This window comes from Coffea eugenioides, chromosome 8, assembly GCF_003713205.1.
Source record: "Coffea eugenioides isolate CCC68of chromosome 8, Ceug_1.0, whole genome shotgun sequence".
In the NCBI taxonomy this organism is placed as follows: Eukaryota; Viridiplantae; Streptophyta; class Magnoliopsida; order Gentianales; family Rubiaceae; genus Coffea; species Coffea eugenioides.
In genome coordinates this window covers 29,829,319-29,849,363 of record NC_040042.1, presented here as the reverse complement: position 1 = coordinate 29,849,363, position 20,045 = coordinate 29,829,319, and the positions used below count along the sequence as shown (strand labels likewise).

General features: G+C 35.7%; 2 protein-coding genes across 8 annotated transcripts in view; one reads left to right on the top strand and one right to left on the bottom strand.

The window, feature by feature from the left end:
- Nucleotides 1-10,743, top strand: part of LOC113779170 (mediator of RNA polymerase II transcription subunit 34) — a 36,271-nt gene extending 25,528 nt beyond the window's left edge. For 4 of the 5 annotated variants that reach the window (XM_027324660.1, XM_027324663.1, XM_027324662.1 and 1 more), the window contains 7 exons: nucleotides 299-365; nucleotides 459-512; nucleotides 774-881; nucleotides 1,690-1,754; nucleotides 8,390-8,468; nucleotides 9,381-9,598; nucleotides 9,998-10,426. In XM_027324660.1, coding sequence (XP_027180461.1) covers nucleotides 299-365; nucleotides 459-512; nucleotides 774-881; nucleotides 1,690-1,754; nucleotides 8,390-8,468; nucleotides 9,381-9,598; nucleotides 9,998-10,183 — 777 coding nt within the window. In that variant the 3' untranslated portion in view covers nucleotides 10,184-10,426. Of the gene's footprint in view, nucleotides 1-298; nucleotides 366-458; nucleotides 513-773; nucleotides 882-1,689; nucleotides 1,755-8,389; nucleotides 8,469-9,380; nucleotides 9,599-9,997 lie in introns of all 5 variants that reach the window. The other variant, XM_027324661.1, reaches the window with a different exon arrangement.
- Nucleotides 10,744-12,305: 1,562 nt separating this feature from the next.
- Nucleotides 12,306-19,805, bottom strand: LOC113779081. Of its 3 annotated transcripts, none has more exons than XM_027324519.1 (8): nucleotides 19,638-19,792; nucleotides 19,257-19,389; nucleotides 18,432-18,620; nucleotides 18,275-18,325; nucleotides 18,136-18,187; nucleotides 17,349-17,407; nucleotides 15,716-15,761; nucleotides 12,306-13,009 (listed from the first exon to the last, which is right to left on the bottom strand). In XM_027324519.1, the coding sequence occupies exons 3-8, from the start codon at nucleotides 18,567-18,569 to the stop codon at nucleotides 12,879-12,881; spliced, it is 477 nt and encodes a 158-aa protein (XP_027180320.1). In that variant the 5' UTR covers nucleotides 18,570-18,620; nucleotides 19,257-19,389; nucleotides 19,638-19,792; the 3' UTR covers nucleotides 12,306-12,878. The 3 variants fall into 3 exon arrangements, with proteins under 3 accessions (XP_027180320.1, XP_027180321.1, XP_027180322.1); XM_027324521.1 differs by lacking the exon at nucleotides 12,306-13,009 and adding an exon at nucleotides 14,577-14,736 and having other exon boundaries at nucleotides 19,638-19,805; XM_027324520.1 differs by lacking the exon at nucleotides 19,638-19,792 and having other exon boundaries at nucleotides 19,257-19,615.
- Between the last annotated feature and the right edge of the window lie 240 nt (nucleotides 19,806-20,045).

Sequence of the window (20,045 nt, the reverse complement as noted above, 5' to 3'; positions counted from 1 at the left end):
GTAGTTCATACTAATAGAATGTTCTCCAGTCATGTTATAGGATGTTGATGGATGATTTTCTAGAAGAGATGCAATTGGCTATAAACACTAGGGCTATAAACTTTCTTCAGTCTAAGTTTTGGATATTAAAGTGAAGTCTAAAAGCTTTCTTTTGACTGTGGTATACTTGGTCGTGGTTGATAACTTGGTAGTTGGATATTCTATTACTATTTATTTGGTTACCAACTTGAGGGAAATTGTAGATCCTGAGCTGATTGTGCAATCCAATAAAACTTGGGTGTATTTCTTCCAATTGCAGTCGAAAAGAGAATGCCGCCGAGGTGCTTTTTTCAGACATTTTGCCGAGCCTCTACGAGATTGTAATGGTAAATTTGCTGGTGCTCATGCCATTAAGAGGTTAAGTTTTTACTCTGCCTTTTAATGTGAGCACTTACATGCTGAAATTGTATTTTTGTCAGGGATGTGTGACAACTGTGCTTTTGCAAGTGATGTGAAGGAATTGGATGTATCTGGTATACTTGTTTGTATTACTATGTAGTAACAAACAGTTCAAAGCATTTTCACAAAATGGAAATGATCTACTTTGCCTAAAATTTACACAGCATTCTAGGGTAGGAAGGAATGATATCAGATGGGAAGGGGGAGAGAAGTTAGAGACCTGTTAAGAGTTCCTTTTGACAAATGGGTTTTTACTTTTTTTTTTGTTTTCTCTTTTTCCTTGATAACTTGGTTTATATATATGTAATTTATGCTTAACACGGTTATATCTGCAGCTCATGCAAAAATGATAGTATCACTACTGCAAGATTTACAAGAGAATGATCAAAGAGTTACGATGCTGCAACTGGCGGACAAACTGAAGGTTAAGCAGAAAGGAGTAGGTTTGTCTTTTGTCCTGAATTACCTTTTATACTAATTGAAGTCTCCACTCTACATATTGTATCCTGGTTACTTATGTAGCTGAACTGATGTGGATATAAATCATCTAGTTACCCATGTTTAAGGTTTGATGACTTGAACTTCTCTCTTTTTCTCATCATTTTCTTTAACCCTTTTTTTTGGTTGTTTTGGGATGACAATGTCATAAGCTTTAACTTTGATCAAAATCTGTTTCGCACAGACTTCTCCTTTAATTTTCATTTTCCCATAGGCTTTGTATATAGTATGTATGAGATTTATATGTTATTTTCAGTTCTTTTTCTTTTCTCACAGGATTAACAGATTAACATTTTCTCATAATTCTCCAACGTGACACATGAAATTCTGTCATTGCTTGAAATCTTAGAGGTGTTGTCTGCCTTTTATCAGCCTGTTCTGCAATGGGGGCAAAATTATATGATTATAATGCAAAAAGGAGGGTCTGTTCTCAATGATTTGTTGATAGATATATAACCTTTTTGGGGGATATATACAATACAAGGTAATGACAAATTTAGCATAATCTTTGGATATTAAACTAAGTGATCTATTTGGATTGCTATAGATGGGTGACTTTCATTGAATTCAATGTTGCTTTGGTTATTTCCTTTTTTTTTTTTTACGTTAAATGACTTTTGTTTCCTTTCTCAGTTGTGTCATTATTAGTGGAGCACTAAATATTTGTTATCTTCTTAGTTTCTCTTACTTTCTTTCAGTAATGTCCAAACATTGGGGATGAAAAATAAAATCTTCATGGTTTTTTTTGCACAGATCCTGAGCTAAAGAGAGATGAATTGGAGCAACTTGTCATTCAGCTCATACTGGAACGCGTTTTGGTATGAAATTGTGTCTTTTTTCTTCTTTTAATTGTGCTTCTTATGATCCTTTCTTTCAACCTGCTAAACAAGTCACATAGTAGTTGCTAACTGTTGATTATATCTGTCAAAAAACTGAAAATCATTAGGATCTTGTAGGTTTCAGCAACAAAACAGTAGTCAATGAATATTTATATGCAGAATATATTTCTTTGATCTCTAATGAGTGAGCATGGAATAGAATTGAGAAGTATTGGTATTGGTATCATACTGGTTGGATAAGAATGCAAAAATAGGGAAGAAGAGAAGTGGAAGAGAAGAGTGGAGAGGACAGGAGAGAACTTAGGTCCAACTTTGGTTACCCTCAGAAGTCTTCTATAGAAGTACTACAATTAACTTGGTTACCCTTGTATGATGTGGGTTAATATTCGAATGAAACTCTAGTTTTGATCCAGCTATATTTAAGTCGGTGTTTGGCACTGTTATCAGTTGTGGTCGAAAAGAAAAAAGAAATCTTGGAAGGGTGAAATGCATGATGGCATCCTTATGGCTATAAGATATTTACCTGAAACACTATGCCTAGACTAGAAGATCGGTTTCAAGGAGGTTCTGTCTTCTGTTTAGTAATTTTTTCTGATAAAACAAACTTAATTTTAGAAAGCTACTCTCTCAATCTTCAAAAAGTATAAAACTGTAAACTAAGAAAAAGGGAGAGAAAATACTCTTCTTCATATCTTTGGACTACACAATATACAAATATATATACACAAGTGTAACCTAATTTAGATCCTAAAATCATGCTAATCTAAATCAATCTACTACCTAATTAATATATGATACTATAATCATATGATACCTAATTAGCACATGATACTATAATCATATGATACTATAATCAAATCTTTCCTAATATTTACAATATCAAATCTTTCCATAATATCAGATCACATATCTTCAACACTCCCCCTCAAGATGGAGCATAGATGTTAATCATGCCCATCTTGCCACAAATGTAATCAATTCTCGGACCATTTAGAGGCTTAGTGAAAATATCAGCTAACTGTTCTCCAGTTCTCACATTGGTTGAGATCAAGTTTTGCTGAATTTTTTCACGAACAAAGTGGCAATCAACTTCGATATGCTTTGTTCTCTCATAAAAAACTGGATTTGATGCTATATGAAGGGCAGCTTGATTGCCACACCATAACTTCATTGGAAGTGAATTATTGATTCCCACCTCACACAATAATTGATGTATCCATATAAGCTCACAAGTGGATTGTGCCATAGACCGGTATTCAGACTCTGCACTAGAGCGAGATACTACACTTTGTTTCTTACTTTTTCATGATACCAAATTACCTCTAACGAAGACACAATATCCAGTTGTAGATCTTCGATCAATTTTAGAACCTGCCCAATCCGCATCTGAGAAGCATTCAACATGAGAATGGCCATGATTACCATATAGTATACCACGTCCTGGAGCTCCTTTAAGATAACATAAGATTTGCTCTAAAACTGCCCAATGGGTGGTTCTTGGTGAGGATATAAATTGATTCATAATACTAACCGGATATGCAATATCTGGACGAGTCACAGTGAGATAATTCAACTTTCCCCACTAATCTCCGATACATTTCAGGATCTGAGAATAACTCCCCATCATCTGCTGCAAGTTGCATGTTGGGGATTATTGGTGCACTGCATGGCCTAGCACCTAGCTTTCCTGTTGCTTTCAAAAGATCAAGGACATACTTCCTTTGGCATAAGAAGATACCTTGTTTACATCTTGTAACCTCAATGCCTAAAAAGTATTTCAACATACCCAAATCTTTTGTCTGGAAGCGCGATTGAAGAAAATTTTTAAGAGCTGCAATACCTGCATTGTTACTACCAGTAATAACAATATCATCAACATAAACCACTAATAGGATAATACCAACTTCAGATTGTTGATAAAAGACAGAATGATCAGAATTACACTTCTTCATGCCAAACTCTTGAACCACCTCACTGAATCTTCCAAACCAAGCACGAGGACTCTGTTTTAAACCATATAGTGACTTTCGGAGTCTACAAACCTTACCAGACTCCCCCTGAGCAACAAATCCAGGTGGTTGCTCCATATAAACTTCCTCTTGCAAATCCCATGAAGGAATGCATTCTTAACATCTAACTGGTACAAAGGCCAATTATTAGTAGCAGCAAGGGAAATAAATAATCGAACAGAGGTGAGTTTTGCTACGGAGAAAACGTGTCTGAGTAATCCACCCCATATGTCTGAGCATACCCTTTTGCAACAAGACGAGCTTTGAGGCGAGCAACAGAACCATCAGGATTGACTTTTACAGCAAACACCCATTTACAACCAATAGGTTTCTTACCTGTTGGTAGATGAACCAAATCCCAGGTACCATTATTATCTAGGGCCATCATTTCTTCCTCCATAGCAGCCCGCCAACCAGGATGTTCCAAAGCCTCAGATAAGCGTTGAGGAAGAGATATTGAATCTAAGGAAGCAGTAAAACAACGCAAGGAGGGAGACAAATGGTCATATGAAGCAAATGATGAAACTGGGTAAGTGCACTGTCTTTTACCTTTTCTTAAAGCAATAAGCAAATCAAGACTAGAATCTAGAGGCTCAGGAAGTGGTGGATCAGGACTCGGATCTGTAGATAGAGAAGGTGGTGGAGGATGTGAGTCTATGTGTTGAGGACGACGAGAATACACTTGAGTGATCGGTGGTCTTGTAGGAACAGTTGTTGTAACAGTGTAGACTAGAATATCATCTCCCTCCCCCTGACTACTATAGACATTAGACTTAAGAAAAAATGGATGCGCCTCAAAAACTGTAACATCAGCAGAGACTAAATAACGATCTAAACTTGGAGAATAACATCTATACCCTTTTCGAAGACGTGAATAATCCAAAAAAACACACTTGAGAGATTTGGGATCTAATTTAGACACCTGAGGACGGGTATCACGAACAAAACAAGTACACCCAAATATGCGTGTCTCAATGGGGAATAAAGATTGGGTTGGAAACAAAATTGAATAAGGAATCTCACCAGCAAGCACAGAAGATGGCATGCGATTAATTAAGAAACAGGCTGTTGAAACCGCATCTGCCCAAAATTGCTTAGGAACCTTCATGTGAAATAGAAGGGCTCTAGCAATTTCTAATAAGTGCCTATTTTTCCTTTCAGCAACACCATTTTGTGGTGGTGTGTCAGGACATGAAGATTGGTGAAGGATTCCATTTTCTGACATATATGAATTAAAGGGTTTAGAAAAGTACTCTTTTGCATTATCACTTCACAAAATGCGGACAGACACATTGAATTGTTTTTTTATTTCAGAACAAAAGGAACAAAAGATATTAAATAAATCTGAACGACTTCTCATTAAATATAACCAAGTAACACGAGAGTAGTCATCAACAAAGGTGACAAAATACTTAAAACCAACCTTAGATACTATTGGACAAGGGCCCCATATATAAGAGTGCACTAATTCAAAGAGGGATGAAGTCCGTTTATTGACTCTAGGCAAATAAGGCAAACGATGATGCTTGGTAAATTGGCAAGACTCACAATCTAAATGGGATAAATTCTGAAAATTTGGACACAACTTCTTCAAAGTGGGTAGAGTTGGATGACCCAAACGACAGTGAATTTCAAGCGGAGTCAAGGTGGAGGAACATGCAACAGGTTTTGGCACTTTCGATGAAGCGGTTTCAAGTGTATACAGGCCGCGAGACTCATGTCCTTTACCAATAATCTTCCCCATCATAAGATCCTGAAAAACACAATATTCAGGAAAAATGAGACAGAGCACTTGAGAGCTTTTGTAATTTTACTGACTGAGAGTAGATTAAACGAAAAATTAGGTAAGCATAAGATTGAATATAAAGGGATAGATGACACAGGAATTGCTATACCAGAACCCACAACTGAAGCACATGACCCATCAGCCAAAGTAACATTCGGATGATCTTTGTTAGGATTAAAAGAGGAGAGGATACCTTTATTACTGGTCATATGATCTGTTGCACCGGAATCGATGACCCATTTGTTAGAAGATGACACAAGGCATGTAGTAGGTTTACCTGAGTGATCAATAGAAGGAGGATTGGTACTAGAAGATGGGTTAGCAGATTTTTGTGAGGCTTGGAACTCAGTAAAGCGGGCAAACTCATCAGCAGAGGTGTATGGATTTGTCAGAAGGCACATAATTGTTTTCCTGGGTTGCGAAATTTGCAAACGGGGGCTGCTGTTGAGGTCTACCATGAAGGTCCCAACACGTACGTATGGTATGGCCTAGTTTCTTACAGTGATAACAGACTCGTTGATTTGAGTTGTATTGTCCATGACCAGGAATCCCACCAATCCCATTTTTGCCACTGTTTCTACCATTATTTCCTCGACCAACTCCACTTCGACTTACGAGAGCACTAGTAACATTGGAAGTAGACAAAGATCCCTCGGTTTTCAACACTCGTGTGAAAGTGTCATGGAGGGAAACAATCTCTGGGCTAGAGAGAATTTGTGTTCGAGCAGCATCAAACTCAATTGGTAATCCTGCAAGAAAACTCATTACAGCCATTTGTTCCCGATGAGACTGTTGAGTTTTTACATCAGTACTAAAAGGAAGGAGAGAATTCAATTCCTCATACACACGTTTAAAATCCATAAAATATTCTGTAAGGGATCTCTGCTGTTTTTCTGGACGGTAAAATTCCTTGCAAACATCATATATATGATTTAAATTACCCTTACCAAAATACAAGAAAGCCAAATAATCCATAAGATCTTTAACAAACTCACAATGATTAATGAGACTGACTATCTCATTATCAATAGAGTTTCGAATCTGCAAAAATAGTTTTGCATCTTCCCTTAGCCAAACCTTCTTTTCTTCTCCATCAACGGGCGGGTCATCAGTGAGATGATCATCTCTATCGATGCTGCGCAGATATATCCGAATAGTTTTACTCCAATCAAAAAAATTTTTTCCACTCAATTTGTGTTCAGTAATTTTTGATGTTGTAGGAATAACATCAGAAATTACTGTTTTCATCTCTCTACTACTATCTTTCATATCTGCCATTATAATTCACACAAGAAAGACCTAAAAGTGACTCAATAGGGTCACGTCAAAAGACAAACTGATAACAGAGCCTGAAGCTCTGATACCATGTAAACTAAGAAAAAGGGAGAGAAAATACTCTTCTTCATATCTTTGGACTACACAATATACAAATATATATACACAAGTGTAACCTAATTTAGATTCTAAAATCATGCTAATCTAAATCAATCTACTACCTAATTAATATATGATACTATAATCATATGATACCTAATTAGTACATGATACTATAATCATATGATACTATAATCAAATCTTTCCTAATATTTACAATATCAAATCTTTCCATAATATCAGATCACATATCTTCAACAAAAACTATATAAAAGGATGAGATGTGTTTTGACTTTTGAGAGCAATTTCTTTTTACATCACTAACCCTGGTTGCAAAGATGTTTCTTGAAAAATATGAAGTGAATAAATCGGAGAAATGTTATTCTCGCTGCTAGGCACTTCTTGATTTAGCTGTGAAAGGAAGTATGTGTGAACATGCTGAATAATAGGTCTTTTCTTTTCTTTTTTTTCTTTTTTCTTTTTTCTGTTATAAGTTCTCTTTTAGAAGTCTCACAATAAGCCTCTTGAGAAGAATATTTTCTTTTAGAAGTTACACTTTGGGATGCATAGGATTTTTGTGGGGAATGTAAGAATACATGAAGCAAAATCAATTGCCTTTTTCTGATAAGTTCATGGTAACAAGAACGCGCAACTGAGCAGTACATAAATCTCTCTCTCTCTCTCTCAGATATTTAATGGAACTGATATGGATAAAAGAGTCTGTTATATCTCCAGATTTGTTGAGACTTTAACTTTTAGGAAATCCATTGGAAGCAGAACTGAAGTACAGAACACGACGTCCTTTCAAAGTTACAAAAATTCAAAGATTTACTATAGAAACGGTTATTACAACAATTAAAAACATTTGATTAAGGATACAAAATATTTTGGAAAAGGATCGTTAAAATGTAGTTTAAGATGCCTTAGATTAGCAGATTTCCAAATTAAACAGCAAGATGCCTTTGATTGAGTGACCTCCTAAGTGATATCTGGACCTAATATAACATGCAAATTTTTTTCTTGTATATCCTTCCATATACTCCATGACAATAGAATAAAGCAATTTAGCAGTAATCTGAATGGCCAATATTAGATCATTGTCAATTTCCATAAATTGAATAGTGAATTTTCTATGTTCTCTTGTCATTTTGTAGTTCTGGTTGCCAGTTATTTATTTTTTATTTTTCTGTCATGCTAGAGTGCATATTTCATGTTGTTTTGATCTGATAAACCTAAAAGTAATTGGGTTTGAAACTGGCTATGAGTTTTTTATAAGTTCCTCTCTCTCTCTCTCTCTCAAGCACAGCCACAAAAATTTTACTTCTTGTTTTCAGCAATAAACAATTAAATGAAGTTTATTGCCTTATTATATTCCTTTTCCTGGTTGCCCATCATTTTCTTGAGGTTTATTGTTTCCATATTTGTGCTTATCCCATTTATTTCAGAAAGAGGAATTCCAGCATACTGCTTATGCTACAAATGCTTATGTCACTATTGGACCCTTATCAAAGTATGTGTTACACGGTAAGATGCTTGATTTTTTAAATTTATGGAATTTTTGGAGCTTCAAATTTTTAAATTCTAATACTTTAATGTTCTAGTTATAATGGCTAATCATTATGGAGTGAGACAGGGCAAAAGGAAGTCTTTTCTAATTTTTTTTCACATCCTGTGTGGAAAGTTCTTCTTTGCATTCTCTAAGTATCTAGTATTTAAAAGCTTTGAATCAATATAGAAGCTTTTCTGCCTATGAATATTTAAGGTTGTGCAAGTCACTCAGAGTATTTCATGCTGAGTCACTAGTAGCAGACCATAGGATTGCTGCCGAAAAATATGACATGAATGTCACTAAGGGGACCAAGTGTTTAGAAAGCGATATGGGGGTTAAGGGGAGGAAGGAAGGGTCGATTAATAATAGTAGTTTCTTGTGGTAGCTTTGTTAAGAGGTACACGAGCACAAGGGAAAGTGGGGAGTAAATGGGAGTGAAATGAGTGACTTAGTTTAGCTTTCTTAACTTCAAGCTAAAATTGCACTTGGAAAAAATCATTGATATCTTTTATTAGCGGGCTTAAACATGTATCTTATGGGTCCTATATTTTATTTATAGGTAGTTATGGCATGTTCAAAAGTTTGTCTTCCTTTTTCATTTTGTTAATAGTGGTCATATACCTGGAATTTTTTCAGCGTGGTTCTTGCAGATCACATTCATAGCATCTTTCTTTTGTAGAGGTAGATAACTATGGTGACTAGTATTATTAAGATGTGTAACACTTCTATTTCTGGCCCACAGGGCTTAATCTGGAGATTGCTAGTACCTATTGAATTTCTAGAGGGGTTTGCTGTAGTGATCTAATTTGCAGTTAAGAAAGACATGGTGTTCTAACATTCCCTGCATTTTGTGCTATTAATTATTATGCTTTTGGGGCCACTGGCAGGGAAAAAAATTATTAAGCTTGAAGTTTCCAGTGGACAGAAAGGTAGCTCAAGCATTTTGAAACAATCAAAACGCACTAAATCAGGCGATTTGGAGTTCAAGCTTGACAAGCTACGAAAAGAACTGGCTTCCATTAATGGGGGGATATTCCCCCACTCTGTGTTGTCTACCCAACAAATTAGCATGCTGAGTGTCCAGCAGCCAAAATCAGTTGAACAGGTGAGTGGGTCCTATAGTAATGCTTAATTATGTCCATCTGTTGGTGAAAGGCATACCACAAGAGTCGTGTGTGTTAGAACATTGTCAAGCTAAATCAGCGACGTAAGAACAAAACAGTCTAATAGGTTCTCTGGTGTTGGTTTTCTTGCATGGACTATGGATATATCCAATGTTTTTTGGGGTGGCCTAGGTGCATTACATATGTACTCCAGTCACTGTCAAGAAAATCGACAAGCCTCACATAAAGCCTCTTATGGGATTCAGAATTTATTGTTTTGTTGCTTCATCATAGTTAACATCTCATTTCTTTGCAAACTTTATGGTTCTAACTTATATCTGCTCTTTTGCTATGAGAGTAATGGAGGATCTAGTGATGAAATGATTTTGTGCTTATTGCAGTTGGAGAAGGTGATTGGAAAGCTAAAGACACAGAAATATGGTGTCCGGATTCTCGAAGAAATTGAAAATTTTGAATCCAATAACCAATCTAACAACATTTTAGAGAGTCAAATAAGTAGAGCTTCTAAGAAAATGAAATCCACGAAGACACCTGTTATCATAGAGAGTAGTGGAGATGAAGCATGACCAAGTTCTTGTCTCACAGATGAGGTTGGAGTCCCACACCAGTTTAAAATTTTTGCAGTTCTCTGTCTGTTTCAAAGTGTACAATTAGGAGTAGCATAATTAAAATTCTTCACTGAGCCGGCATTTTGGGCTGTTCGCCTATACAACACATTTACCTATTTTCTTTTCTTGTAGGAGCCATGTATTTTGTCTGTGCAATTACGGGGGAAAAACAGTTGATTCGGACTGTTGGAGGGGGTTTAAGCTTTTGAGTTTTGAGTTTGGTTTGATTGGTTATCATTGCTCTATAGGATCTCTCATCAGAAAAGGTTGATTTAGTAATTAGCTAAATAATTTACCGTGTACACAAGGTGAATGGCTTTTGTCTAAATTTGTTTTGGTAAGTTTACTACTCGAACCATAATGGGCTAGGTTAATTTTTCTTATCGTGGACGCTTAATATCTCCAAGATCTAGCTTAACTAGTAGGAACATTAGTCAAGCGGCTGTGAGGTCCCTCATTTGACTATCAAGTACTTTATTTTTTTTCTTTTCCTTTTTAAGGTTTGAAATCTTCTATTGAAAAAAAGAGAGATCTTTCTTGTGGGACACGATCCTACTACGTTTGAATAAACTTTTCTTTGTCGTTCAATTCTCTTTCTTTATTCTTCACATCCACAGCATAAATATCAACTACAACTGCGCCAATAGTAGAGCTCCGGCTAGCCCACTTGTGTTTCGCTCAAGCAATGAAAATTGAAGCGTTGCCTATCTCTGACATTGTTTTCGGCACATCTGACAATGCCATTGGGGCTTTGGCAAACGTCTCGCTTTGATTCTATTCGCTATTGCCTTTGGCGTTAGGAACTCAGTCTTTTTTCATGACCATCGATTGCAGATTATGTTCAACTAAATTTGTTTTGATTCCTGTACTTTGTATCCAGCGGCGGCTGGGCAGCAAATGTACATGCCCCTGCTCCCAAAGGAGGGTGGCAATTTTTAGCATGTACATGTGAATTGTAAACCTATCAATGTCGTTAAAATTTTCAGTTATCCATTATAGTGAATGCGTTAGTTGAAATCTGCGAACAACCTATTTAATCCATTTGCCCATTATTTTAAATTATCTAGTGCAAGATTTTAAAGTAGTTTTAAAGTCAACCTCTTACGAAGTAACTATTCATAACTCTAATCATTATTCATTTGTGTCATTATTTTGTAGCTAAAGACTATGTTGAACGATATTGACTTTGAAATTTTCACAGATAGGTAGCTTAAAGAACTATACGAACAATGAGAGGGAGGGGGAGGGGGGTTGGGGAGCACAACTTATTTGAAGACTCAAAATGGAGCACAACTTAGGTAACTAGGCTTAAAATGAAATTTGACGACTCAAAAAATTTGGTACATAATACCATTGGTGGTTTATAATGCAGTATTACGTTTCCGCAATATTGTAGAATGATTGTGGTGTCTTTTTGTACTTGTAAGATAATCTTATACACAATGAAGGAGATGCACACGAATTATACACTTTCCTCGAGAAGTTGAAGTAACATTAAGTGGGATAAAAACCACTACATTCAAAATTTTTGCCTATGAAGAGAAGACTAGGCACTATACAAGATGTTATAAAGTACAATTACAATAGGAAGACAATAAAGTTTCCTTCTGTTAGTTGCCGGCAGAAATTAGTACAGGGTAGAACTTGCATAAAACTCATGCACATTGCACTACTTGACTCCAGCACAATTGCATATTTTCTTATAAGCCCAATAATCTACAGCTTAAGAGGAACAGGAAGTAAAAGCTAAGACGAGGAATACGCATAAAACTAAACACGAGCCAATAATCCATTGCAATTTCGCCGTACAAATCTTTTGTCTTGTTTTGTTTAATTTATTCTCTTTTTTTTTTTTCCTTGTTTCCTTGAAGCTGAGTTTCACATTGCAATTGAAGTTTGCGTTTTTATGTCAAATACCACCAATGAGATCTGACATCCAACACAAACAACAGCAAGAAAATACTTGTGAAGTACACGTTTGAGGAGGTTAAAATTTTTGCATCAACACCACAAAACTAGGCTACCCCTGAAAGGACGCATTTACCTACAACTTATAACACAAGGAGAAGCTCTGTGTCCGAGGTTTGAATATGGGTTTCTTCTGCCAAACAGATAGATTGCTTTCTTCTGGAACCAACAAATGCCTAGGAGGCATATCTTCAAACAGAAAAGGAAAACCTTTACATCATAATTCCATGCGAAGCAATACACAGGAATGCACCAGGCAAGCTAACAACATTTATGCAATTAAGAAATCTCAAGATAACACATAATGACAGGATCTTGCAAAATAACCTCAGCAATTTCCAAGAAAGCGGCTTTCTTTCTAAGGGACATCCGCACAGTAGTAATGGATTAGGTGCTCACTAGAGAGGAAGACCTTTAAAACTGCTTGACAGACTACAACTCTCAACCTTTCTACAGGGAGAAGAACGTAATTGATGAGAACTTTTATGCATCACATAGATATCCCTTCCTAATTCCTGTCCACCTGAACATTTTATTGCTGTCAGCAGCACACTTCACTCGGTGGCAAGTACAACTCATGCACATGCATATCAGGTGCACATTCTTGAGTGGCATGACTCCGGCAATGTGAAGCTTAATCCTTTCATGTGAAAGTAATCATCATATCACCTTCCGATTAAGAGTTTCACAGAGTTGATGAAGTCCTGGATTTGCTCATATTCTCATCCTGTGAGGATGAAGGACTCAAGGATGATGAAGAGAACGCTGCATGATAAGATGAAGAAGCAAGCTGAGCAAGCGCTGGCACAGCACCACCTGTATCATTTAAAGTCCCATCCGAAACATATCAGTCGGTTCAAAACAACAATCAATCAATCACTGCAATAAAAGGACAATATTTTTATGATCCTAAAGAACCAAATGTACCACAAAACCATATTCTTTTCTCTTCTCATTGCACCAGAGGGACTTGAACTGTATATCCATGTTAAAATATAAATTTAAAAAAAAACCACAAAAAAAAAGTAAATTGCAGATTGATACTCAACTTCAAACTATATAAATTATATTATCCCAACAAAACAAGAAAGTCAGAACAGAAATACATTTAAACCATAAAGACATCTTTCCCTCCTGTAGACTTTGGTAGTCTTTAGCGCTATTTAAAATTAAATTTTTTTTTTTAGCAGGGTAAAGGGTGGGATTTAAGAAGCAGGAAGGGGAAACTGGGAAGGGGGATTTGAACCCAAGACAACTAATTCTTAGGCCCTCAGCCTAGCCACTAGACCAAGGACTCCTCGGTGGTAGTCTTAGCACTGCATATGAAAAAAATTGCTTTACTGGACTAGTACAGAATGAGCTTTTAAGAGATAAACACCCAATAAGATCATCAGAAAATTATTTTCTTTTTCCTTATATGGGTCGTGGGTGGGGTGAGGGTGGGGTTTATAACTTATGCTCCAACATGTATAAAATGGATACATATAAAGAAGATACCCCACTCATTAAGAAATTTATCAAAGTGCCGACTACTTAACAAGAGACTCAGCTGGATTCTTTTCTTCATAGCCTTCAAACCGTAAGTGACAGATCATGCATGAATTCCAAGAACTAGAGCAACCTGTGCATGTGATTCCGACAGCTCTGAGAAAAGGAAAGTCACCCCAACCAAAGGGGGTATTTTACATTTTGAAATTTGGTAACAGTTGTTAAGGACTTCAGAAAAGGAAAGATCTCAGGATGCATGTACTATGCTTCTGGAAACTTTAAAGAAGTTGCATATGGTGCAGCTGAGCTAGTCTAAAAACATCATATCTAAAATATACATAAGCAGCCATGACTTGCCTATAGTTTAATTCTTGAGAATATGCTCGGTTCTTAAGGTTAGGAATGACTACTTTCATGCAATTTCTATGGTTGTTGATTTATCTATTTTGGACTTATTGCTGGGGATCGCAGAAGTACTAAAGTGAGTGTATCTCCCATTATATGTAACTAGCATAAGCTCAACCCTAATACTTTCATCGTGCACCTTACAAAAGCTGAATTCTCAATACAGAAATCTTAAGTACTTATAGCTGCTGAGATAATACTTTTGATCATCTAAATTCATTGCTATACCAATTTATTGCCTGCAATGAGAACATATAAGTTGAACACTATGAGTAAAAGATCTTATAATCTTCCAGATTTCTGATCTTCTTCTTTGATCAAAAGCACGTTAGATATTAGACATAGATGTTTATGTCAATTTCAATGCCATTAAATATGCAAAATCTAAACAATTCAAGACAAAAATATTGGAATTAACAACAAAATCTGACATATCAGGTGCAACAGTTCTTTCATGCCATCAACTGACCTCTCCTTTTATCTTCTTTGACTGAATTATTAGGCACCAATGCCCTACCAGATCTATACTGCTTTAGCTAAGTATACAAAATAATCTTGAAATTCACATCGACATTAGGTGGAGAGATGCAAGTTCAATAATGGAATAGGACAAGTTGCATCTTGATTCAGACCCTTTATCACATTGTCTCCTACAAAGAGAGGTACAGACAAATGGATGAAAAGAACATGGTATGGTACTGCCTTTTTCTGTGTAAATCACTGGTATAGTGTTCACTGATCAAGAAGTTATCCAACAATATTGTAACTTGTCAAATGACAAAATGCATGTTCCATTTATTTTGCCATAATGTCCAGTGTCACGAATGCATGAGTTTTCCTCGTTAAAAATATCGCCAGAGCAAGGAATGTCATGTTCTTATTGTGGTTATGGTTATATGGTTAAAATTAATGTCTCTTATCGTGTTTGAAGTGTTAGCCTCTGACATATATCTAACAAGGACAATAAGCTTACCCATGTATTTTATGGCCTTGCAACAACAAAACTTCTAAAGGACTACATAAGTTAATTTAGAACCATTCAACCATCTAAGCCACACATAACAGTCCCAACTCTAGAATCAGACCAGTTTAAGAAAATATGTAATGAAACTGAAAGCAAAAATGCAATACAGACATACTGGCAAACTTGAGTGGAAAAGGGTTATAAGTTGGTGAGTTTCTTTGTTAAGTCCTAGAGAATAGATGTCAAACACAACCACTTCAATCTGAATAAACTTCTTGATACACAAAAACCAATCTAAAGATTCACAACAATTGTGGAAATTCCCACTAAAAGAAATTAAGCCCTACATGATTTGGACTCCAATTTAATTGAATAAACATATTAACAAATTTTGAAGAAGTATTATCTCATTGATCAACTGGAACACCCAACAAAGGAAATGAATTAAACTTCATTATCGAGCGTCTTGTCTGATTCTCCACACACAGACACACAAAAGCCTAAAATCAGAGATATAATTTGCAATGTATTTACTTTGTAAAAACTAACATAACCTTTGTAATACAAAGGTCAAAAAGCAAAATGCTCCAGTAAATCTTTTCTATTTTGAAGTACCATTTTAAACCCAAAAATAATTTTACAACTCTCAGGAGATAAATGCTAACCTGCCAAACCAGCACAGGCTGATGAGAAGACAATAACAGGTGGGGCCTGAAAAAAGGATAGGAACTATATGTTAGAGAACTTATTTAGGCAGAAAGAGGAGGATAAAAGGGAGGAAAAAAGAAGAAAATGTGAGCAATAATCTTTAATCAAGAAAACAGAGCTAGACATACAAACGCATTTAAAGCGGACACAAACATAGAACAAATTGCATATAAGGCTTCATGCACATTCATTTTTCTACTTCACTATGGAGAAGATTCTTGCATCCTACTGTGAAATGTGCATGTAAAATGTACATATCTTTTATTTTTAATGCGGCAAATTTAAGTCATCAAGTCCATTGAAGAATCAGATAGAGCGGGTGCCTCATAGCATGGCTCCAATACAATTTGACATGGAATTTTCTCATCATCATCAAATTTGCAACACCAAAATCAGAGTAAATTTCATTATATGCACGCTTAACATTCAGTTTAGTTAAGAAAGGCCAAAATACTTCTTTTTCTTGCACATAGAAAGACAAGCATTATCTGTAAATAAGGAATTTTATCCAAGGAGGATAACCTGATATGCCTTATCTGCATCAACTCTTGCAATTTAGCATCGAGAGGATGAAACTCAGGCAACAAGGGAGAAAACATGAAGTGAGGCCAAGCAAATTGCAAACCGAAACGAAACAGCATGACTTGTTACTTGTCATAAAAGAGAACATCATGATTCAAGATTCAATTATCTCACTACAGTAACTTGAATACTTAAACAATCTCTCATTAAATCATCCACATTACTTCGTCGATGTCACATAAGTACAGACCATTTAATATAACAATGGCTTGAAAGAGACAATTGGGCACAGACATGTTCCACGTATGATTATTGAGAGTAGGCTACCTTGAGATAGAAATTTGAAGTTTTTAAAATCCTATAGCAATCTGATTTCTGAGAAAAGCGTAGTAAAGCAAAACAGATTAAAGGCAATTTTTGATGGACGAGAAACACTCTCTTGAAAAGAAAGCATCCAAGGAAAAACTTATGAATTGGTAAAAAAGGAGGATCCAACAAATAACCAGTAACCTCAACATTGTTTTATAAGGGACAAAGATGCATGAAAGCATGTGCAAACTAACTATAACAGTGTTACTCTTTTATCTTTTGAAATACCTTTGACATAATTATAATTCATTGCAACCTAAAATCACTGGACCTTTTAAAACTAGATTGAGCTCATACTATCAGTCTACTCTAGTACCATCTATGCTATAAAACCAGAAGATCAAAGCTACAAAATATGGCCATGTAGAACGAACCTCGTGCAGGATTTTTGAAGCTTATTCTATATGTAAACTTTCTTTATGTGGATTCACAACATGGAGAGACTCTTGCTAGAGGTGTAAAATACACATGCCAAACTACACCCCTAAGTTGTTCAATAACTCATTAATGCCCGTCTTCCATACACCAATAAAATTTTGTATTCCAAACTAAATTCTGAAATTTTTCATGAATGTTCACATGTCCAAAAGGCACGTCTTAATTTGAAAAAATCTTCTGCAAACAGAGGACGAAGTATAACAGTACAAGATCTTAGCCGGAAAGGAAGAGAAAAAAAAAATCAATGATGAGAGGACTTACACCAACAAGAAAATGGAGCAACATGGGTCCTTTAATCCTCCTCTGAACAATAGGCATTACTGGGGGAGAGGGAGAGAGAGAGAGAGACAACAATGCTAAGATGTTAAATACAAAACACAATATCAGAGAGAAACAATCATCCTATACAACCCAAAAAATAATTTAAAAAAAAAAAATTTGTTGGCTATATGGTATTAATACTTGGAGAAAATATAGAGGCATACATATGAGAAATGCAAACAAGTTCATGACACTAATTCACATGGCTATAAAGTCAAAACGGCCTATTAAACCTGGCGGCCTACAAAAACCACACAAAACAAACTAGAAAGGTAAATGGTGTAACAATCAGCCAAGAATCAGGCAGCAGTATAGCACATCCCCATATGATTATCTAAGCAGTTCCAGATACATAACAACACTTAGATGGTGTGATTGTACCATAACTCAAAGCAATATCAATGAAAAGCAAATCCTAATGCATCATCCAGCAAGGACCTTGTCCAAGCTACTCCTGCTAATACATAATTACTCCACTTTCACAAGCATACAAGAAAAAATAAATTATCACAGTCATCATTTATATTAGTTATAACTAACATTCATGATCCAAAATAATATAGCAAACACAAATATCAGAAATTTTATAACAATCCTACTTGGTGATAATTCTTTTACTATTCTTAAATTTAAGCAATATAAAGTGATACTAAAAAATACCAACAGTGAACCAGAAATAAAAAACACGAGTAAATAAACAAAACCAAAGAAATGGTCAAAATCATACCGTAATTAAACCCATAAAATGCACTGGCCGTGCCACCAACAGCAGAACCAATCTAAATCACCAAAAAAATGGTAAAAAAAATTGAAAAAAAGAGGAAATCCTTAAACAGACCTATTACCACTCAATTGAAAAATTGTACCATAGAAAAACTGTCTCTGATGAGTGGTGGCACAGTCCATTGGCTAGTCTCCTGGCCATTCAGTCATAAAACAACGAATCAATAAAGAAATCAGATATACTAATTAGCAACACTTATAACAATAAAAAAGAAATGTACGTTAAAGAAATGGACAGACCATCTCTTTAGAGAGAGGACCAGCACAATGAGGGCATTTAAGACAATCAACAGCTTTTGTTCTCCGGCTACTTGCTCTAGAATTAGCATTGGTAATAAGATTTGAGGAGGAGGAGGATTCTCCTTGTTTTTGCCCCATTACAATCACAGACAATTAAAAAGTAGCAGCAAGGACGGGAGTTGGCAAGGCCTTACAAAAAACACAGAGAACAAAATGGTTAAAAGTTTCCTAAAATTTGCCCACAGTAAACCATACATACGTATAACTGGAGAAAAAAATCCAAATAAGTCAAAGTTACCTAAAAAAAACATAGCATCAACATAAAAAGTGTTTATAGAGATTCAAGTCCTAAATAGGTGAGATATCACCTCCTGCATGAATTAATGGTGTAATTTCTGCTCTTATACAAAACTAATGCTATACAGAACCCCAAATTGCTACAACCCATTACTCTTCACCATAAAAGGTCCTTGGTTTCATGAGTCCCATTAAATTACACAGTACTTCAAAGGACCAACTTGTTGGACTTATTTAAAAAACAGCGCAATAAAGTTAATCAACACCACAGCCCCTCTCCTACAATCCCAAGACCAAAATAAGCAAAATTATTTTATTAAAAAAAAGAAGAACAAAGCCAATACTCGTTCAACTTCCTAAAATTTTTAAACAGCAAAACCCATGATCATAAGGGTCAGATTTTCCAGAACCAATTCTAATTGCAAGCACATACTTATTTCTGTCCTGGAGCATTTACAGCTTTGAAACTATAAGTAAAAGAAATAGAAGAAAGGAGCAAAAGAGTGGCAACAGTGACAAGAAATTCACCTTTTTTTATCTGAATTTCAATGGATTGAATCCATATCTTAATTTGATCTCTGTGTCTTTATATTTTTTCGATTTCCTTCTTCAAATCCGCCTCAAATTTCTTCTTCTGATTCTCATTCTCCGTATCATAAACCTACATTAAAAAAATCGCAAATGAACAAAAACTGACATGCATTGAAACCAATTAAGCATAAAAAAGTTTACTTCAACAAAAAAAAAAAAAACTTTGTTCCAAATGCTTTCCCAGACGTCGACGCCCTCTGCAACCTCTTCAGAACCCCCCAAAAAAAAAAATCTTAAGAACCCAATCGTTTTCCTCCCTAGAGCTCCAGACTTGCGCCCTCGGCTGACTGAAAAAATAAAACAAAAGAAAAAACAAACCTTAAGCCGAAATAGTCATATCGGAAATGCACAACTAGGGTTTTTTTCTTTACAAGAGATTGAATAATAAAAGGGATGTTCTTCTTCTGTTCTGTTTTTTTTTTTTTTGTTATTTTGTGATTTATTAGGGTTTTTTCGGGCGCTAAGCAGGCTTAACCATTTAATCTGCAAACACTTAAACTAGGGGTGGCAATGGGGCGGGGGTAGGCCTGTCAACGGGTCGGATCTAGACCCGGATCCGATCCGGATCCGTGAAATTATTGCGGGTATGGGTAGGGATTTAATTCCATTTTTCGGATCCGGATCCGGATCCGTTTTGTCAAACAAAAAAACGGGTCGGATACGGAATATAGTATTCCGACCCGTATTAGACTCGGATCCGGATATAAATGAATTAATAATTTAAAA